This window comes from Geotrypetes seraphini, chromosome 10, assembly GCF_902459505.1.
Source record: "Geotrypetes seraphini chromosome 10, aGeoSer1.1, whole genome shotgun sequence".
Lineage (NCBI taxonomy): Eukaryota > Metazoa > Chordata > Amphibia > Gymnophiona > Dermophiidae > Geotrypetes > Geotrypetes seraphini.
The window spans coordinates 103,286,374-103,308,815 of NC_047093.1; the positions used below are offsets into that span (position 1 = coordinate 103,286,374).

Sequence of the window (22,442 nt, forward strand, 5' to 3'; positions counted from 1 at the left end):
ATAAGTTGGCCTCCAGCGACCACAACATGGTGGGGTTTCACCTCAGGAAAGGATTCACTAGATCTAACACATCAACAAAGGTCCTCAACTTTAGGGGCACTAACCTCAAAAACATGGGTGATTTCGTTTATCAGCCACTGCAAAATCAGGCCGCAACTGATAATATAGAGGCAATGTGGTCAGCTCTGAAATCTACCTACACGAAGCAACCAACCTATACATAAAAACAGTAAGTAAACGGCGGAGGAACAATAAACCTCAGTAGTTCTCTGCGGAGATCTTGGACCTCGTAAAAAAGAAGAAAAAAGCATTTATCTCCTGCAAACAATCAGGAAAACGAGAGACCAAAGAAGACTATCTGGCCAAGTCTAGAGCAGTCAAAACAGCAGTCAGAGAGACCAAACTCCGGATGGAAGAGAATCTAGCAGAGAACATTAAAAAAGGGGATAAATCCTTCTTCAGGTATATCAGTGACAGAAAAGGAATACAGATGGGATTGTGCGCCTTAAGAAACCAGACGGGAACTAAGACCACGGCAGAATGCGATCTAGGGGTGATCATTAGTGAGGACATGAAAGCTGCCAATCAAGTGGAGAAGGCTTCCTTCAGGGCAAGACAAATGATGGGTTGTATCCGTAGAGGTTTTGTCAGCAGGAGACCTGAAGTCATGCTGCCATTGTACAGATCCTTGGTGAGGCCTCACTTGGAGTACTGTGTTCAGTTCTGGAGACCACACTACCGTAAGGACATACTGAGGATCGAGTCAGTTCAGCGAATGGCGACCAGGATGGTCTTGGGGCTCAAGGATCTCACGTATGAAGAAAGACTAAAAAATTTGCGGCTGTACTCACTTGAGGAAAGAAGAGAACGAGACATGATTGAAACGTATAAGTACATCACGGGACGTATTGAGTCGGAAGATGATATCTTCTGTCTCATGGGACCCTCAACCAGAGGGCCAGATGCCAGAGGGCATCCGCTGAAAATCAGGGGAGGGAAATTTCATAGCGACTCCAGAAAGTACTTCTTCGCTGAGAGAGTGGTGGATCAGTGGAATGGACTCCCACTGCAGGTGATTGAGGCCAGCAACGTGACGGATTTTAAGAGGAAATGGGATACTCACGTGGGATCTCTAAGGGAGAGATCTCTGGGGGGCGGGCACTTGGAATCGGCAGACTTGGTGGGCTATAACCCTTTTCTCAAAGTTTCGAGTCGCCCGCAACGCGCATGCACGAGTGACTTCCCGCCCAGACCAGGGCGCGTCTCCTCAGTTCAGATAGCTAGCAGAGAAGCCAACCCAGGGGAGGTGGGTGGGACGTGAGAATAGCTGCCTGCTGTCCCTGGATAACAACTGTTACGGTAAGTAACATAGCTTTATCCCAGGACAAGCAGGCAGGTATTCTCATTAATGGGTGACCTCCAAGCTAACCAGAGTGGGATGGTGGGAGAGTTGGCAACTTAGGAGAATAAATTTTGCAATACAGTTTGGCCAAACTGTCCATCCCGTCTGGAGAAAGTATCCAGACAGTAGTGTGAAGTGAAGGTAAGAACCAAGGACCAAGTGGCAGCTTTACAAATCTCCTCAATCGGCGTTGATCTGAGGAAGGCTACAGAAGCTGCCATCGCTCTGACCTTATGGGCTGTGATTTTTCTGTCAAGGGGCAATCCAGCCTGGGCATAGCAGAATGAGATGCAAGCCACCATCCAGTTAGAGATGGTGCGCTTGGAAACAGGGCGTCCCAACTTGTTTGGATCAAAGGAGATGAAAAGTTGAGGAGCAGTTCTGTGAGACTTTGTGCGTTCTAGGTAGAAGGCTAAAGCACGCTTACAGTCCAGAGTATGCAGGGCAGATTCTCTAGGGTGAGAATGTGGCTTCGGAAAGAACACTGGAAGCACAATGGATTGGTTGAGATTCTGAGACAACTTTAGGAAGGAATTTCGGCTGCGTGCAGAGAACCACCTTTTCATGATGGAATGCTGTAAAAGGTGGGTCCGCAACCAAGGCTTGTAGCTCACTGACTCTTCGGGCAGAAGTGAGGCCAATGAGAAACACCACTTTCCAAGTAAGATACTTCAGGTGAGCCTTGTGAAGAGGCTCAAATGGAGGCTTCATAAGTTATGAAAGGGCAACATTGAGGTCCCAAACCACTGGAGGTGGTTTGAGGGGAGGATTGACATGGAACAGTCCTTTCATGAATCTGGAAACCACAGGATGAGCAGATAGAGGTTTCCCTTGAAGAGGCTGATGAAAGCAGCGATTGCACTGAGATGGACTCGTATCGAGGACGACTTGAGGCCAGAATGAGACAGGTGCAAAAGATAGTCCAAAACCGAAGACAAGGAGGAGTATTGAGGCTCCTGGCGCTGAGAGTCACACCAGACAGAGAATCTAGTCCATTTCTGGTGGTAGCATTGTTTAGTAGTGGGCTTCCGTGAAGCTTCTAGGACATCCCTCACTTGTTGGGAAAACTGTAGAGGGGTCACGTTGAGAGGAAACAAGCTGTCAGGTGTAGAGACTGCAGGTTGGGGTGAAGCAGAGATCCCTGATGCTGTGTAAACAGAGATGGAAAAACTGGCAGGAGGTATGGCTCCCTGCTTCTGAGTTGGAGTAGAAGGGAGTACCAAGGTTGTCTGGGCCACCGTGGGGCAATCAGGATCATGGTGGCATGGTCTGACTTCAGCTTGACCAGAGTCTTTTGAATGAGAGGAAATGGAGGAAACGCATATAGAAAGCGATTCGACCAGTCCAGGAGGAATGCATCTGCCTCGAGGCGCTGAGGGGTGTAGATCCTGGAACAGAAAGTGTGGCAGTTTGGAGTTGTGGGGGGCTGCAAAGAGGTCTATCTGAGGAGTACCACACAGGGAGAAGATGTGATGAAGAGGCGTGGAGTTGAGAGTCCACTCGTGAGGTTGCAGGAGACAGCTCAAGTTGTCTGCTAAGGCATTGTCCGCCCCCCTGAATGTAGACCGCTCTGAGGAAGGTGTTGTTGCAAGTCGCCCACTCCCACACCTTCAGAGCTTCCTGGCAGAGGGAGGCCGATCCCGTGCCTCCCGCTTGTTCACATAGTACATGGCGACCTGGTTGTCTGTGCAAATGAGGACAACCTGGTTGCGAAGGAGGTGTTGAAAGGTCTGGAGAGCGTTGAAGATCGCCCTGAGTTCCAGAAGATTGATGTGGCATTGGCGGTTCGCACTGGTTCAGTAACCCTGGGTGCGGAGGCCCCCAGGCATAAGTCGACGAGTCGGTCGTGAGGACTTTCTGATGGCGGGGGGTTTGGAACAACAAACCTCTGGAGAGATTGGAGGATAGCATCCACCAGCGAAGAGACTGTTGCAGAGCAGGAGTGACCTGGATATGTTGAGTCAGAGGGTCGGACGTCTGGGACCACTGAGACGCCAGGGTCCATTGAGGAGTCCTGAGGTGAAGTCTGGCAAACGGAATCACGTGTACTGTAGAGGCCATGTGGCCTAGCAGGACCATCATCTGTCTCGCCGGGATGGACGGGCGAGAGGACACTGAGTGGCAGAGATGAAGCAGAGCCTCCATACGTGGGGAAGGGAGGAATGCTCGGAGTTTGGTAGTATCCAGAATCGCCCCGATGAAGGGGAGAATCTGGGAAGGATTTAGATGGGATTTTGGAAAGTTTATCTCGAAACCCAGATGTTGTAGTAACCAAATTGTCTTCTGAGTCGCGAGAGTGACTCCTTGAGATGTGGAATCCTTGATGAGCCAGTTGTCCAGGTAAGGGAACACCTGGAGGCCGTGGTTCCTGAGTGCAGCGGCTACCACTACTTTGGGGGATGAGGCCAAGCCGAAGGGGAGCACTCGGTATTGCAGATGAAGATTTCCCACCCGGAATCTGAGAAATTGGCGGGAGGCCAGATGAATGGGGATGTGAGTGTAGGCCTCCTTCAGATCCAGAGAGCATAACCAATCGTTCTGCTCGATGAGGGGGTACAGGGATGCCAGGGTCAACATGCGAAACTTTTCTTTGACCAGAAATTTGTTGAGCATCCTGAGGTCCAAGATGGGCCGCAGATCGCCCGTCTTCTTCGGAACAAGGAAGTACCGGGAGTAAAACCCCTTGTTCTGTTGGTCCCAAGGGACCGGCTCGACAGCCCCAAGCTGCAGCAAAGCCTGGGCTTCCTGGAGAAGAAGGGCGGTCTGTGCCAAGTTGGAAGGATACTCTCTTGGAGGATGTTCCGAAGGGACCTGGTGAAATTGAAGGGAGTATCCCTCCTTGACAATGGAGAGGACCCAGAGGTCGGTGGTGATAGTTGTCCATCGATGGAAAAAATGATGGATGCGACCTCCGATAGGTGGAATCACTGAAAATGGCAGAACAACAGAGGTTATGCTCTCTTTGAGACAGTCAAAAGGGCTGAAGAGCCTTAAGGACAGCAGATGGTTGAGGCTTTTGCTGATGTTTCTGCTGGTGCTGCCTCTTCACAGGCTGACAAATGGGGGGGAGCCTGTTTCGGGGGGTAACGCCGCTGGTAGATCAACGGTGGGCGTGATTGACGAGGAGGAGCAGGCCTGGGCTTCGGACGCTGGATAGACTGAAAGGACTTCTCATGGTCCGAGAGCTTCTTGGTTACCGCCTCGATGGATGGTCGGAGCCGGCGCATGGAACATTGGCAAACCTGTCCTGGAGGTTGGGGTCCATGTCGATGGTCCGCAGCCAGGCCAGCCGGCGCATGGCCACTGAACATGCTGCGGCCCGAGCCACCAGCCCGAAGGAATCGTAGGAGGATTGCATAAGCTGTACCCGAAGTTGGGATAACGAGACCAGCGCCTCCTGGTACTTGAACTGAGCCCTAGGATCCACGTAGGGCATAAACTTCTGGAGTACGGACAAAAGAAACTCCAAATATGTTGTGAAGTGGAAGTTGTAGTTCAGAACTCTCGAAGCCATCATGGAGTTCTGTTAAACTCTCCTGCCGAACCGGTCCATGGTCTTTCCCTCTCTACCAGGTGGGACGGAGGCGTAGACCTGGGAGGGATGGGACCGCTTCAGTGAGGACTCCACCAAAAAGGATTGGTGAGAAAGCTGTGAGCCGTCGAACCCCTTACGGTGGACAGTGCGGTATCTGGTGTCCAATTTACTCGGCACTGCGGGGATCGAATAAGGTGTCTCGAGGCACCGTGCGAAGGTTTGGTCCAGCAGCTTGTGTAAGGGAAGCTTGAGGGACTCCGCAGGTGATTGAGGGAGGCGCATAGTCTCGAGGTATTCTTTCGAGAATTTGGACCCCGTATCCAGGGGGATGTCTATGTCATCGGCCATCTGTCGAAGGAACGAGGAGAAGGAGAGTTGGTCGGCTGTTGCAGGGCCCCGGGACGGGCTCGATGAGGTCGAGGCCTGTGGATCCATGGGGGACAGGGATCGAGAAGGTGAGAGAGATCCCATTGTGTCCTCGAGCTCTGGCATCAGTGGAGGAGGAGTAGTCGGTGGCGAATACTCCAGGAATGCTTGCTTCCGATGAGGCGAGGCCTGCCTGGACGAGTGCCTCGAGGAGTGCTTCAATCGGTGATGCGGACTGTGTCGAGAGGTCAGCCTCGATGGGCGAGGCGAGTAGGTCTTCGCTGAGGCCCCCAAGTAGTGGATGGGGCTGGAAGCGGTCAATCGAAGCAGGGGTGGTTGCCGTAGAGGCTTGAACCCCGTCGGGGTGATCGGCTCCAATGGAGGCATTTGCAAAGACTCTGCTCCTTGCATCAATGGAATCAGCTCCAACGGAGGCACTCGCAAAGACTCTGCTCCTTGCATCAATGGAATCAGCTCCAACGGAGGCACTCGCAAAGACTCTGCTCCTTGCATCGAGTGAATCGGCTCCAACGGAGGCACTCGCAAAGACTCTGCTCCTTGCATCGAGTGTATCGGTTCCAATGGAGGCATGGGCAAAGACTCTGCTCCTTGCGATGCATGCGTTGTTGCCAGACCAGACACTCCCAGAGACTCTGCTCCCTTTGAAAGTGTGTTCCCCGCTGCAGCACTGAAGGGGGCTCGACCCCGCGGGAGGCCTCCACATGCCCAGGCTGGATTTGGAAAAGAAGCTGAGGCCCCATCATGGTAAAGAGCTCGATAAATTGCTTCTGTAACATGGTCTGGAACGAGGCCGGCAAGGATGGATCCGCATCTGAAATGGGACCACCTGCACGGGCCTCGCGTCCCCTCGGAGCAGTGTGTGAGTGCTTGGACTTGGCCTTGGGCACTTTTAACACTACTGGGGGAATGGGCTGCTGGGCTACCTGACCTGAGGAGGTTGAGGAAGGCATCGCAGCAGGCACCAGAGTCTGAGCCAGGACAAACGAGGCGGGCTTGATGAGACTCGGCGCCGCAGAGGTGGTAGGCTGTGGAGTTGCGGATGATGTCTAAGGCGAAGGTCCCTTCATGGTCGATGGCTCCGTCGAGGACTCCATGAACAGCGATTCCCACAAGACGCAACGGCGCTTGAAAGAACGTGCAGTGAGTGTGGAGCAAGGCCGGCACGATTTTGGGAGATGTTCAGGCCCGAGACACCGAACACAGCGTTGATGAGGGTCCGTTAGCGAAATCGCGCACTGGCACTTGTCACACTTTAAAACCGGTGATAGGCCGGGACATAGGCCAAAAAAACTCCGCCGCAAGATCAAAGCCGCGGGGCTGCTGCCACATGGCCTGCCCGGTCGAACGGAACGATGAAATTTATTTATTTTTTTTTAAACAATAAAACACGACGAAAGTCAGCGATTAGGATCAAATAAAACCAAAACCGCGGACTTAGAAGGCACAAGTGAAGAAAACTTTGCACAGAGGGTCGAAGACAAACTTCTCAGCTCCGCGGAAAAGTAAGAACTGAGGAGACGTACCCTGGTCTGGGCGGGAAGGCACTTGCGCATGCGCAGTGCGGGCGACTCGAAACTACGAGTTTTTCTTCAAAGAAGCGTCCGCATCGGGGCTCCGTTGGATCACGTCACCCATTAGTGAGAATACCTGCCTGCTTGTCCTGGGATAATAGCCTTACTGGGTCAGACCAATGGTCCATTAAGCCCATTCTCACAGTGGCCAATCCAGGTCACTAGTACCTGGCCAAAACCCAAAGAGTAGCAATAATCCATGCTACCGATACAGGGCGAGCATTTGCTTCCCCCATGTCTTTCTCAATAACAGAATATGGACTTTTCCTTCAGGAACTTGTCCAAACCTTCCTTAAAACCAGCTACGCTGTCCACTCTTACCACATCCTCTGGCAATGCGTTCCAGAGCTTAACTATTCTCTGAGTGAAAAAAAATATCCTCCTATTGGTTTTAAAAGTATTTCCCTGTAACTTCATCGAGTGTCCCCTAGTCTTTGTAATTTTTGACAGAGTGAAAACTCGATCCACTTGTACCCATTCTACTCCACTCAGGATTTTGTAGACTTCAACCATATCTCCCTTGAGTCATCTCTTTTCGAAGCTGAAGAGCTAACCGTTTTAGTCTTTCCTCATGAGAGGAGTTCCATCCCCTTTACCATCTTGATCACTATTCTTTGAACCTTTTCTAGCACCTCTACATCTTTCTTGAGATAATGAGACCAGAATTGAACATAATACTCCAGATCAGGTCACACCATAGAGCGATACAGGGGCATTATAACATTCTTAGTCTTGTTAACCATCCCTTTTTTAATAATTCCTAGTATCCTGTTTGCTTTTTTGGCTGCTGCCATATATTGGGTGGAAGGTTTCATCGTATTGTCTACAATGATACCCAGATCCTTTTCTTGGGCACTAATCCCCAAGGTGGACCCTAGCATCCGGTAACTGTGATTCAGGTGATTCTTCACAATATGCATCACTTTGTATTTGTCCACATTAAATTTCATCTGCCATTTAGTCGCCTAGTCTTCCAATTTCCTAAGGTCCACCTGCAATTTTTCACAATCTGCATGCGTTTTAACAACTTTGAACAGTTTAGTGTCATCTGCAAATTTAATCACCTCACTCGTCGTTCCAATTTCCAGATCATTTATAAATAAGTTAAATAACACCAGTCCTACTACAGACCCCTGCGGCACTCCACTGTTTACTCTCCTCCAATGAAAAAAATGACCATTTAACCCTACCCTCTGTTTTCACCAACAACTAGCAGACCCTAATAGGCGATATATTGTTTTGGTTGGGGAGCTTTGGGTCCAGCCCCTAGTATTATGCAATATTTATGCACCTAATACTTATTCCCATACTTTTTTCTCCTCGCTAGTGGGTCTTCTAGCTCCATTATCTCCTCATCCACTTATATTGGGAGGGGATTTCAATTTGGTAGCCAACCCCCAATGGGACAACAAACCAACTAAACCTATGCCGAAAGGCTATTTTACTCGGGGGGGGGGGGTAAATTTCCTTATGAAGGAGCTGGGTCTTTTTGACTCCTGGCAAGCCATGCACCCGGAAGAGTTTGACTTTTCATTTTATTCACACCATCATGCAGTATACTCTCGCATTGATTATATTCTGATCTCTGACTCTCTTTTCCCTAAACTAACCACCACACATATTAAGGCACCCCTGGTATCTGATCATGCTCTTTTAGGTTTTACCTTATAGTTCACCTACCATACCAATGTCCCCCATCTATAGGCGAATGCCTATTTTTTGCACTTATTTTAAAAAGAAATGGGAGGACTTTGTAGAAACTAATTCCATGGTGGATGTAGGTCCAATCATTTATTGGGAAGCTGCAAAAACGGTCATGCGGGGGCATATTCTTGCCTACTCTGCCTCCATGAAAAAATGACGCAATAAGGAACTTCTCTTACTGTCTCGGGAACTCACCAGTTTGTGGAAACTTCACATTTCCCACCTCGATGCTACCACCAAGAAGGCTATGGGTCTTTTGAAGACCAGAAGCACTCTTTCCAGCTCACATGCAGAAGGGAAAAACTGTAGGTGGCAGTAGAGTTCTCAGTAAAGTAGGAGGGATACAGAAAAAATCTGGAGTGAATTCCTTCTGCAAAGGTTCGCAGCCATGGAGATATTACCCTCTTGTCCAGAATGACACATCTATTGCACTAGAAAACCATATAAAGGTGCATACAGACCTATTTTTAGCACATCTTAGAAAAAGGACCCTTAATTGTTTCAAAGCAGATGCTTCAGATCCCCAAGACACTTGGGATCCTTTTACTAAGCTGCAATAAGCACTAGTGCACACAGCAGCTTAAAATGGTTTACTGTGGGACATATTCAGGCATCCTGCGGCAAATTCCTAATCTACAAGCACTAAAAATATTTCTTATTTTTGTGTGGAAGGGGCATGTCTGGGGAAAGAGTAGGCATTTCTGCAGTAATCAGTTAGTGCAACTACATTACTCAACTCAATCAACTATCCCATCCAAACCACTATAAAGTTACTAGGAATGACAATAGACAGATGCTGCACCATGCAATCGCAAATAAATAAAACAATACAGAAATCCTTCGCAGTCATGAGAAACCTGAGACAAGTCCGGAAATTCTTTGAAAGAACACAATTCCAGCTTATAGTGCAATCCCTAATTCTAGGACTGCTAGATTACTGCAACATCCTCTACCTCCCCTGCCCCACTACTATGACCAAGCAACTACAAACAATCCAAAATACAGCTCTGAGATTCATCTACTCACTGAGGAAACATGACCATATCACAGAAGCGTACATCAATTCACACTGGCTACCAATCCAAGAAAGAATACTATTTAGATTCTACTGCATGTTATTTAAAACCCTATATGGAGACAGCCCATCCTACCTAAACAACCGCCTCATCCAAGCAACCTCAACCAGACACAGAAAAACACATTCCCCATTCATACCCCCCCCCCCCCCCCCGATCAAAGAAGTAAAATGGAAAAACTACACGATGGCCTCCTAGCCACTCAAGCCACAAAACTAAATAACCAGATCTCTAACCTACTGATAACCACCCCAGACTACAAGATATTCAGAAAAGAATTAAAAACCATACTCTTCAAGAAATTCTGAAACAATCCTGACATGATCTACTCTTTACAACTCTAGAAAGGACAAATGTTCTTCCATCGTACAACCTGAAAAACGACAAATGATCTTCCTTAGTTTCCCTTTCTTCCTAAATTTCTACCTACTCCTCTCCACTTTTTACCATTCAAATACTGACAAATGTTCTACTCTTTACAACTCTTGAAATGGCAAATGATCTTCTCTTTACAACTCTAGTAATGACAAATGTTCTTCCATTGTAACCCCCCTTTCATAAATCTTTTGTAATCCGCCTTGAACCGCAAGGTAATGGCGGAATAGAAATCTCTAATGTAATGTAACAATCAGCACCAGATTACCACATAAGCCTTTACATAATAGGTGTAAGTAACTGTTAACATATTAATATTTTTTGTTTTGTAAATCTTTATTCATTTTCAGAACTTCTACAAAGTGCAAACAAATATACAGTCAGATAAAACATATAACAGCACTTATCTTCGATACTAAACAAAGTACTTTACTTCCCCCCCCTCTCCCTCCCACCCTCTCTGGATGTGTGTAGAAATCATCTTGAAATTAAAGGTTAATCAGTTAATCAGTTTTTTGTTTAACAAATGCCTCCAATGGACCCCATATTTCTTTAAACTTTTTACTATTACCCGATTGTTCTGCATTCATTATTTCATATCTGCAATAGAAACAGAGTGTTTCCCACTAAAAAGAAAAATGTAATCTGTCCCAGTTCTTCCAATTTCTTGTTATCACTTGCATGGCCACCCCCGTCATAATCAGAAGAAATCTATTTTTTAAAATGTCTATTGGACTTTTAGTTTTCAACAATGTCCCAAATAGGACCACATCTTAAGAAAATGGTATCGAGACCTCAAGTACCATATTAATTTTTCCTCATATTGATTTCCAGAAATTGAGCAACAAGGGACAATAAAATAATAAGTGATCCAGTGCCCTACTACAAGATGACAATGCCAACATCTATTAGACTTTGAACTGTCCAACTTTTGTAAATGAACTGGGGGTCCAAAAAACTCTCTATAACAAAAAGAGCCAAGTTTGTCTCATAGATGCTGACACTGTACATCTCTCTGCAAGTCCAAATCCGTAGCCATTGCATAGCAGAAATATGCTGCTTTGTTTCTATACTTCAAATATCTTTTAAACTTGTTTTAGGGTTTATTTCCCAAATATTCAGATATTAATTTATACCACTTAGTGGCATGATGCCCTTGAAAATCTGTCTGGAAACACAGGCCCGGCAAGCTATACTGAGTTTTTAAGTTACGCCAATCAAAGAACCCATTTCTGAATGGCCTGTTTCAACTGCAACCATTTATAACCTTGAGTTTTTGAAATGCCAAATGATTGTTGCAATTGTAATAAATTTACCATTTCCCCATTTGAAATTACATCATCCAGAGTACGTATACCTGCCTTCAACCAATGTTTCCAGAGGATTTTAGACTCGCCGATTTGTATCTTGGGAGTTTAACCATAGGGATTGACATGTAATATTTTTTAATGGCCACATGCTTACAGTGACATTGGTGCATGGCCATTAATGCAAAAAAATGAAAATCAGCTATTTTATTGCTGTAGTAAAAATGACTTTAGTGTGTAGGAAAACCTAGCATAAGGGAGTGTGTGGCACAGTGGTTAGAGCTACAGCCTCAGCACCCTGAGGTTGTGGGTTCAAATCCCATGCCGCTCCTTGTGGACCTTGTCTACGCTCTCGTCACCTTGTGCTTAGACTACTGCAACGTACTTCTTATGGACCTCCTGCGGGCCCATCTCTCGCCTCTTCAATCTGTTCAAAATTCTGCTGCGCAACTCATATTCCGTGAGAGCCGTTATTCTTACACCCTCTCCTCAAGTCACTTCATTGGCTCCCTGTCCATTTCCGAATAGTTTAAACTCCTCTTGCTGACTTACAAGTGCATTCGCTCTGAAGCCCTCCGATATCTCTCCTCACTTATCTCCCCCTATGCTCCCCGTGATCTCCACTCATCGGGCAAGCCCCTCTTATCTGTACCCCTCTCTTCCACTGCAAACTCCAGACTCCGTCTTTTCTTTCTTAAGGCGCCGTATGCCTGAAACAGGCTGCCTGAATCAATACATCATGCTCCATCCCTGGCAGTGTTCAAATCCAAGCTAAAGGCCCACTTCTTTGAAACTGCTTTCAGCTGTTAACTCCCACTCACTGCTGTCAGATACTTATACCCACTGTATCATCTCCTCTACTTTAATCTCCCAACCCTGTAATTTCCTGTCTAAATTAGATTGTAAGCTCTTCTGAGCAGGGATTGTCTATTGCATGTTAAAATGTACAGCGCTGCGTACGCCTTTCCAGCTCTATAGAAATAATAAATAGTAGTAGTAGTTAATCCCCCCCCCCCATTGCTCCAGGTACATTAGATAGAGTGTGAGCTGTGACACACTTATCCCTTACTCTAACTAGCAGAGGGATTAAGTGTGCTGAGTTCTGGCCTGTCGGCGTGGCCTCCTCAGGTTGGAGGAAGGCTTTTCAGGGTAGAACAGACCTAGGCGCCTGCCTAGTCTGCCAGGCCACACTGAGAGTAACTTATAAAGAGAAGACCACACAGGTAAGTCTTGTTCCAAAAGAATGTTCTTGAGCTTTATTGAACCCGGGGTCTGAATACCATCAGCCACCCGTATGTCATGGCAAAATTATAAAATACAAAATAACTTGCATTTGTCAGAATGGCTTGCTATAAATGCCACATACAGTTCAATACCCTGGACTTTCCAGCTTAACTACAGTCCTCTTCACCAGGGAAAAAGGCAAATGAAAAATATCAGGAAAATAAAACTTTCAAACTTGGCACACCTTGTGACTACAGCCAGAGTAATTACAGTTTCAAACCTTAGTACTGAATTTCTTAAACGTTTCAGCTTACCTAGCTGAGACACGGACAGGCTTGCAGAGCAGGCTTCACAGCTCGTTATAATCAGCTGGGCTTCCTGGCCGACGGAACACAATAAGGTATTATATAAGCTGTGAACTTTACTTGGGTTTTTCCCACGGAGCTTTCATACTCCTACAGATAAGGTTCCTTGAATAAACAAAGCTCTCCGGGCAGTCATACAAAGTAGCGGGGAGATTTGCCTGCTCTTCTCCTAATCTCTGTCAGCTGGGCTTGGGTTACGGGAGACAGCACAAGCACAGCCTTGCTTCCTTCCCCTTAACAACTAGCCTCCATGTCAGTGGGGAAATGGCTAGCTTCCAGCAATGGCTCAGCGATGTCCATAGCCTCTGTCTGCTCAGCAGCCTCTGGGGTGGAGTTGAGGTAGTCCTCTGTCATCTCCACGTCCTCACTGCTGCGGGCTGGAGGAGAGAGACTTCTCCCCTCATCTGTCTCCAAGCTCTGCTGTCTCTCCTGCCGCTGCCTGAGCTCGTTAGCCCTAGCTCCGTCCCGGCTTTCCCTGCTCCCTCTACTGAGATTCCATACTCTTTTTTTATGTTGGTTAAAGCCCCACCCCTCTCTCCTCAGAGCAGCTGTGTTAGGCAGAAAATCCCTATGGAAATAACTCAGGTTTCTCCTAGGCTGGTAATGAGCATACCTCCCAGCCCTAGGACTCCACTTCTCCATAAGAGTCCTCTCAGGCTTTCTAGGGTACCTGTCCTGAGATGGCGCCCTCTGCTGGATGTATCTATGTTCCTGCCTCTCCTGCTCTACCTCATTGTCTGAGGGGTAGTCAGCCAAAACCAAACTTTTACTTTTAACCTGGTCAGCCCTTCTGACCAGGGACCGTGTTTTGCTTTTATCCCATACAGGGACAAAGCTGGCCAAGGGTTTGTCACAGAGCCCACCAGAATAGATGGGAAAAAATGCTTGAGTACCTGAATGTAAACCACTTAGGCTATAAAAGATATATAAATACTAAAATAAATAAAAAATTAAATAAATAAATCTGTGCTAAGGCTACTTTATACCGCAGCTTAGGAATAATTGAACCTCTCAGAACAGAACTATTTACCTGCAGAGATGTTAGCTGACCAATATCATTAGGAAGTGACGTCATCTGGTTGTCATGGAGATCTAAAACCTATGAAATAGAAGAGAAGATGCTACTGACCACAAAACGCACAACACCAAAATATCTGTTAGCATCCACAGCAATATACAGTGGTACCTCGGTTTATGAGTGCATCGGTTTGCGAGTGTTTTGCAAGACGAGTAAAACATTTGCAAACTTGGTGCCTCGTAAACCGAGCTTGCCTCGTTGTACGAGCGCCCCCCCCCCCCGCGATCCGGCATCCCCCCCCCGCGATCCGGCATCCCCCCCCGAGCACGGCAATGAAATCCCTTACCCCGACTGGGCACCAGTGCCGGTGCCTGAAGATCGTCCCTCTTCTGGCGCGGCCTGGGCTGGGCGGTGCGTCGGAGATCCTCCCTCTTCTGGGCTGGGCCGGGCTGGACTGGCTTTGAGCATTTGCGCATGCTCAAAGCCAGAATCTCGGAGAGAGCGAGAACAGAAGGCTTTGAGCATGCGCAAATGCTCAAAGCCAGTCCAGCCCAGCCCAGAAGAGGGAGGACTGGACAGATGTCAGACTGGACAGAAAATATATATTGGTGAGCAACAAATTATTGGGGGGGGGGGATTCTTTGTCAGAAATGCCAGTGTTTGGCGCCTGTAAAAGACTCTCACCGATGACGTAGATAATCTTTTGAAGAATATTATGGAAATAAAAAAAATTAATACATTTTTTTTAAATACACTTTGCATCATGTGCCATCATTCATGTACACTTTACCCACCTATGAGTAAACCTGGCTGCTCACAGTACATTCTGCTTGCAGAAAAATCACAGCTACTTACCATAACAGGTGTTATCTAGGGACAGCAGGCAGATATTCTCACATATGGGTGACGTCACCGACGGAGCCTCGATGCGGAAGCCTCACAAGCATACTTGCTTGTAGAAACTAGAAGTTTCGAGTCAGCCGCACCGCGCATGCGCGAGTGCCTTCCTGCCCAGCACAGGGCGCGTCTCCTCAGTTCAGATAGCTAGCAGAGAATCCAACTATGGGAGGTGGGTGGGTTGTGAGAATAGCTGCCTGCTGTCCCTGGATAACACCTGTTACGGTAAGTAACTGTGCTTTATCCCAGGACAAGTAGGCAGCCTATTCTCACATATGGATGACCTCCAAACTAACCAGAATAGGATGATGGGAAAGTTGGCAATTTAGGAGAATAAAATTTTTAATACTGTCTGGCCAAAATGACCATCCCGTCTGGAGAAAACATCCAGACAATAATGAGAAGTGAAAGTATGAACCGAGGACCAAGTAGCAGCTTTGCAAATTTCCTCAATAGGTGTAGATCTGAGGAAAGCTACTGAAGCTGCCATTCCTCTGACCTTAGGGGCTGTGACTCTACTGTGTAGCGGTAATCCAGCTTGGGCATAGCAGAAAGAGATACAAGCAGCCATCCAGTTTGAGATGGTACGTTTAGAGATTGGATGTCCCAACTTGTTTGGATCGAAAGAGACAAAAAGTTGAGGAGCAGTTCTGTGTGGTTTGGTGCATTCCAAATAGAAGGCCAAAGCACGTTTACAGTCCAGAGTATGAAGAACTGATTCTCCAGGATGAGAATGAGGCTTTGGAAAGAACACTGGAAGAATAATGGATTGGTTGAGATGAAATTCCGAAACCACTTTAGGGAGGAATTTAGGATGAGTACGAAGGACCACCCTGTCATGATGGAACACAGTGAAATGTGGATCAGCAACTAAAGCTTGCAGCTCACTGACTCTTCCAGCAGAAGTGAGGGCAATGAGAAACACCACTTTCCAAGTGAGATACTTCAGATGAGCCGTAGACATTAGTTCAAATGGAGGTTTCATCAATTGAGCAAGAACAACATTGAGGTCCCAAACCACTGGAGGTGGTTTGAGAGGAGGTTTGACATTGGAAAGTCCTTTCATTAATCTGGAAACCACTGGATGAGCAGAGAGTTGTTTCCCTTCAATAGGCTGATGGAAAGCAGCAATTGTACTTAGATGGACTCGGATCGATGTAGACTTGAGGCCAGAGGTGGATAAGTGCAAAAGGTAGTCCAAAACAGAAGATAAGGAGGAATGTTGAGGCTCCTTATCTGAGAAAAACACCACTTAGAAAAAATAGACCATTTCTGGTGATAGCATTGTCTCTAGTGGTAGGCTTCCTAGAAGCCTCTAAAATGTCTCTTACAGGTTGAGAAAACTGAAGAGGAGTTATGTTGAGAGGTACCAAGCTGTCAGGTGTAGAGACTGCAGGTTGGGATGAAGCAGAGATCCCTGACTTTGTGTAAGCAGAGATGGAAAAACTGGTAGAATGTATGGCTCCTTGCTGCTGAGTTGAAGTAGAAGGGAGTACCAAGGTTGTCTCGGCCACCGAGGAGCAGTCAGAATCATGGTGGCATGATCGTTCTTCAACTTGACTAGAGTCTTGAGAATGGAGGGAATGCATACAGGAAGAGATTCATCCATTCCAAAAGAAAAGCATCTGCCTAGGTGATGAGGAGAATATATCCTGGAGCAGAACTGAGCCAGTTTGTGGTTGTAGGGAGCTGCAAAGAGATCTATCTGAGGTGTTCCCCACACCTCAGATGTGATGTAGGGGCAAGGAATGGAGTGTCCATTTGTGAGGTTGCAGAAGACGACTCAAGTTGTCCGCCAAGCAATTTTCAGCCCCTTGGATGTAGACAGCTTTGAGGAAGGTGTTGTGGCGGATTGCCCAGTCCCAAATCTTCAAAATTTCTTGAAAAAGGGAGGAAGATCCCATCCCTCCCTATTTGTTGACATAGTACATGGCGACTTGGTTGTCTGTCCGAATGAGGACTACCTGGTCGTGAAGAAGATGTTGAAAAGCGCTGAGAGCCTTGAAAATCGCTCTGAATTCCAACAGATTGATATGACACTGACGATCCGTACTGGTCCAGTGGCTTTGAGTACGGAGACCATCGAGATGAGCGCCCCAAGCGAAGGTCGAGGAATCTGTCCTGAGGGGGGGGGGCGTTTGAAACAGCAAGCCTCTGGAAAGATAGGAAGAGAGCATCCACCAACGGAGAGACTGTTTCAATGAAGGAGTGACTGTTATGTGTCGAGAAAGTGGGTCCCAAACCTGCGTCCACTGAGATGCCAGGGTCCACTGAGGAATTCTGAGGTGAAGTCTGGCAAAAGGAGTCACGTGTACTTTGGAGGCCATGTGACCCAGGAGTACCATCATTTCTCTCGCTGATATGGAGGAGCGGGAAGACACTGTATGACAGAGTTGTAGGAGAGCTTCCAGACTTTGTTGCGGAAGGAATGCTCTGAGTTGGATAGTGTTCAGAACAGCTCCAATGAATTGTAGATTCTGAGAGGGTTGAAGTTGTGATTTGGGAAAGTTGATTTTGAATTCCAAACTTTGTAGGAACCACGTAGTCCATTGGGTCGCTACAATAACCCCCTGAGATGTTGAATCTTTGATGAGCCAGTTGTCGAGATAGGGAAAAACCTGAAGACCATGGTTTCTTTGAGCTGCTGCTACCATTATTAGGCACTAGGTGAACACTCTGGGAGAGGAAGCCAGGCCAAAGGGCAGCACTCTGTACTGATAATACAGATTCCCCACCCAAAATCAGAGATATTGGGGGGAGGCCGGATGAATGGGAATATGAGTATAAGCCTCCTTGAGATCCAGAGAGCATAACCAGTCATTCTGATCTAGGAGGGGATACAGGGATGCCAGGGATAGCATGCAAAATTTTTCTTTGACTAAAAATTTTTTGAGAGCCCTGAGATCCAGAATGGGTCACAGATCGCCCGTCTTCTTCGGAACAAGGAAGTAACGGGAGTAAAACCCCTGGTTCTGCTGTTCCAAAGAAACTGGTTCGATGGCATGGAGACGAAGCAGAGCTTGAACTTCTTGAAGAAGAAGGGTGCTCTGGGATGGACTGGAAGGATACTCTCTTGGAGGAAGCTCTGGTGGAACCTGAGAGAAATGAAGAGAGTATCCTTCCCTGATGATTGACAGTATCCAGAAGTCGGATATGATTGTCTCCCATCGGTGGTAAAAATAATGGAGATGACCTCCAATAGGGGGAATATAGGACAGAGACAGAACAGTGGAGGTTATGCTCTGTTTTAAACAGTCAAAAAGGCTGTGTAGCCTTAGGTGCAGCAGAAGGTTGAGGTTTCTGTTGCTTCTGATTCTGCTGTTTCTTGAGAGGAGGGCGAGTGTAAGGAGCCGCTCTCGGAGCAAGACGCCTCTGGTAAATAGGAGGAGGGCATGCAGGCTTGGCAGGAGCAGGCTTCGGTTTAGGTCTGACAATAGAAGCAAAGGATTTTTCATGCTCAGACAATTTCTTGGTGGCTGCTTCAATAGATTTATTGAAGAGGTCATTGCCTGCACAAGGAATATTAGCCAAGCTGTCCTGAAGATTAGGATCTATGTCAATGGTACAAAGCCAAGCAAGGCGGCGCATTGCTACAGAACAAGCAGCTGCCCTGGCAGACAACTTAAAGGCATCGTAAGAAGACTGAAGTAGATGTAATCTGAGTTTTGATAGAGAAGCGATGACTTTTTGAAATTCAAAGTGCTTTTGAGTATCTAAATAAGTGATAAATTTAGGCAAAAGAGCAATGAGGAACTCAAAATAAGTGATAAAATGGAAATTGTAATTAAGGACTTTAGAGGACATCATGGCATTTTGATAGGTGTGACGTCCGAACTTGTCCATAGTTTTCCCTTCCCTTCCAGGAGGAATGGTAGCATAAACCTTGGAAGAATGGGACCTCTTCAAGGATGACTCCACAAGTAGGGATTGATGAGATAATTGTGAATTCTCAAATCCTTTGCAATAGAGAGTTTTATATCTGGAGTCCAATTTGCCTGGAACAGCTTGAATTGCATAAGGAGTCTCCAGGCATCTGGTAAAAGTCTGAGACAAAAGCTTGTGAAGAGGAAGCTTAAGTGACTCTGCCGGAGGTTGAGGCAGATGCATGACTTCGAGATACTCCTTAGAGTATTTGGAACCAGCATCTAATTGAAGGTCCAAGTCAATAGCCATTTGACGAAGAAAATAGGAGAAAAATAGCAGATCCGCCAATGCCTTGCCTTGTCTCGAGAAGGACTCGAGGTCGTCAAGGCAGCCTGGGTCGAAGATGAGGCTTCAGCCAGAAAAAAGGCATCAAAAGAATAGGGAGACTTGGTTGAAGCAATCAAAACCGCCGAGTCCTCGAGGTTTGGAAGTGGAGACCTCGATCGAGGAGTCGGTGGTCTACTAGAACTAGAAGGTGTAGATCGAGGCTTAGTTGAAGAAGGACACTCCTTGGAAGAAGAGCTATGCCTGGAAGTATGCCTCGATGAAGGCCTCGAATGTCGGTGAGAACGGTGCTTGGAAGCAGATCTCGAAGTTCGAGGAGACTTCGCCCCGGAGATGGAAGCAGTCGATGGCACCAAGGAATGGATGGGGCTGGAAGCTGTGGATCGAAGCTCCAGAGGTTTGATGGAGGAACCTCGATGCACTCCCAAAGACTCTGCTCCTTGTATGGAGTGTGAGGATTCCTGTCGAGGCACTTGCAAAGAATCTGCTCCTTGCTTTATGTGCATAGATGCCAGACCAGACACTCGCAGAGACTCTGCTCCCTGCAGAGAGTGTGCAAGCTCAGGCCGAGGCACAGGAAGAGACTCGACCTCGCAGGAGTCTGCAGGATGCCAAGGCTGGATTAGAGTAGCAAGCTTCGGTCCCATATTAGTAAGGAACAGGATAAATTGCTTCTCTAACATTGTCTGGAAAGAAGCCGGCAAGGATGGATCCGCGTCTGAAACCGGACCATCTGCTTTGGGTGGAGGTTCCACAGAGGCAGTGGAAATGTGCTTCAACTTGGAAGTCTTAGGCACCTTAAGCACCACCGGTGGAACTGTCTGCTGAGCTATCTGACCTGAAGATACAGGGGAAGATACAGCAGACGTCGTCGAGGAAAGAGCCGCTGCAAACGAAGAAGGTGTGATGAGGCTCGAGGTAAAAGCAGTGGAGGCAGGAGGACCCTCGGTCAAGGGTGAGGCCGAGGTCAGCTTCGGAGTCGTGGAAGAGGTTGAATCCATCCCGAAGAGCTTCTCCACTGAAAGTAGATGATGTTTAAGGGCTCGAGGTTGAAGAATAGCACAGTGCTCCCACGTCTTCGGATGATGGTCTGGCCCAACGCACTTGAGGCACCTACTGTGTGGGTCCGTGAGAGAAATCGCAGGCTGACACTGGCTACACTTCTTAAAGCCTGTTGTTGGCCGGGACATAGGAGGAAAAATAGCCGCTGCAAGGTCGAAGCCCCTGGGCTGTAGCCGAGCGGCCTGCCCTGGCAGCCAAACGGAAGAAAGAAAAAATAAATTTTTTTTAAACTAGAAATAAAAGAAAGTAAAATAAATACAGCGATTTGTGAAGAAAAAGAACACAAACCGCGGTGAGAGAAGGCGCGAAATAAGTTAAACGCAGAGAGTCAAAGATGGACTTCTCGGCTCCGCGGAAAACTGAGGAGACGCACCCTTTGCTGGGCGGGAAGGCACTCGCGCATGCGCGGGCAGCTGACTCGAAACTTCTAGTTTCTACAAGCAAGTCTGCTTGCGATGCTTCTGCATCGAGTCTCCATTGGTGACGTCACCCATATGTGAGAATAGCTGCCTGCTTGTCCTGGGATAAACAGCTATTTGGGGGGTTGTTGGCCCTGATTTCTGAGATTATTCTTACATCTGGAGAGGGGGGAACTGTGTGGTGGGAGTACCCAAGAGTTTTGTTTTTTAGGTCTGGCTAGGGGGACGCTATCCTGGGGTTTGCTGCTCCTATTTTTGGCTTTGGGTGAACTTGATCGCCACTCTGATGAGGTTGTGGAACTGGTGGGTCTGTAGGCTGGGACAGCCCCACCCTTCCTTCTCTTTTGACATTGGTTTCATCATTGATCTTGGTTTTTAAGGACTCTAATGATTAAACTAATATCTTGGAATGCTAATGGGGTTACTTCACCTGTTAAGTGGCAAAAGATATTGCAGACCTTGAATCGTCACAAGGCAGATATTGCCTTTTTTCAGGAGATGCACCTGACTTCTCTGGAACATGATAAATTTGCTAGATGGTAGGTTGGGCGGGTGATGGGGGTTGAAGCATTAAGGCGGAAGGCAGGGGTCTTGATTCTCATCCAGAAAAATTTAGATGTGACGGTGAATGAAGTATATGCAGATCCTTCTGGTATATTTGTCTTAGCTCATATAGTTCTAGACCAGAAATCTTTGCTTCTCTGTAATATTTATGCGCCAAATGTTTATGACAAGTCTTTTTACAGCACTTTATTTAAGGCGTTGAGTAAATACCCTGACATGTCTTGGGTGCTGGGGGGTGATTTTAATCTCGTCTATGATCCTAGTTTGGAGCAAAGATTCAGAGGACTTCCTGATGCACAGTGCCAAGCATTCTGCCAGAGAGGACACGATGCATAAAGACAGAGTTCAGTCGAGGAGGCAACACAATGACTCAGAGGATTTGTTGCTGTACAGTGCCAGTACCTTCCCTGGGCTGGTCCCTCTCCATAGTCTGTGGTTTTGCCCTCAAAAGCTGTAAACAGTCAGATGATCACTGTCTTGCTGAAAGCATATCATGTTAGCTTAGGATTCATTACCTTGCTCTCAAGTTTAGAAAAGAAAATTATGATTTTGACCCTTGCCCATCATTGCAAGTGCCTTAGTTTACATTATTGAATCAAATTCTTTGATAGATAAATTATTCAAAAGACAGTCAGTTGATCACTAAAGAAAGAGAGGGCTTATAAATATATAACCTGTTGCAATACATGCCAAGTTTGACTTCTTGGGCTTCCCAGTTCAATTTTTCAATTTATATTTCTATTTGCATCCATGTCATGTTCAAAAGTAAAGGAAAAGTAATTAGTTCCTCTAAACCGGTAAATGAAATCAGCAATTAACTACTCTCCTAGTTGGGTAATGTAATTACAGTAATTATTTTATTTATTTATTTTATTTATTCAAAAGTACTTTAAGAACAACACTACCTCTCACAAATAACTGAATCTTTCCTGCTGCTATTCTTTGCTCACTTTGATATCACTACAAATATAATTTACATAAATAAAAAGTAAAGCAATTACCTTCAGTGTTCCAAGGTCCATAAGGTGGCAAGATTTTGGAATCAGGTAAGTCAAGTAATTTGTATGAACAATCAATACCTATAAAAAGAGAAATACAAATCTGCATACATAACTTACTCTATATAAGATCTAAGGAACTGCTACAAACAGACCCTTTGAAGCTAACATAGTAATCAGATTACCATGGTGACCTTTATAGTAGAGAATGACATGGGACAAAGTTTATCCCCATCCCTGCAGGCTCTTTTCCCATGCTATCCCTGCAGGCTCCGCTGCAGACTCATTTGCACAAGCCTCGAATACCTATGACCTAATATTTAAATATT

General features: G+C 46.7%; 1 protein-coding gene across 3 annotated transcripts in view; it reads right to left on the reverse strand.

Annotated features, from left to right (window-relative positions):
* LRSAM1 (leucine rich repeat and sterile alpha motif containing 1) overlaps positions 1 to 22,442 on the reverse strand; it is a 542,506-nt gene that overhangs the window by 423,720 nt on the left and 96,344 nt on the right. For all 3 annotated transcript variants that reach the window (XM_033960298.1, XM_033960299.1, XM_033960297.1), the window contains 2 exons: positions 22,117 to 22,194; positions 13,977 to 14,045 (listed from right to left, as the gene is read on the reverse strand). In XM_033960298.1, coding sequence (XP_033816189.1) covers positions 13,977 to 14,045; positions 22,117 to 22,194 — 147 coding nt within the window. The remainder of the gene's footprint in view (positions 1 to 13,976; positions 14,046 to 22,116; positions 22,195 to 22,442) is intronic.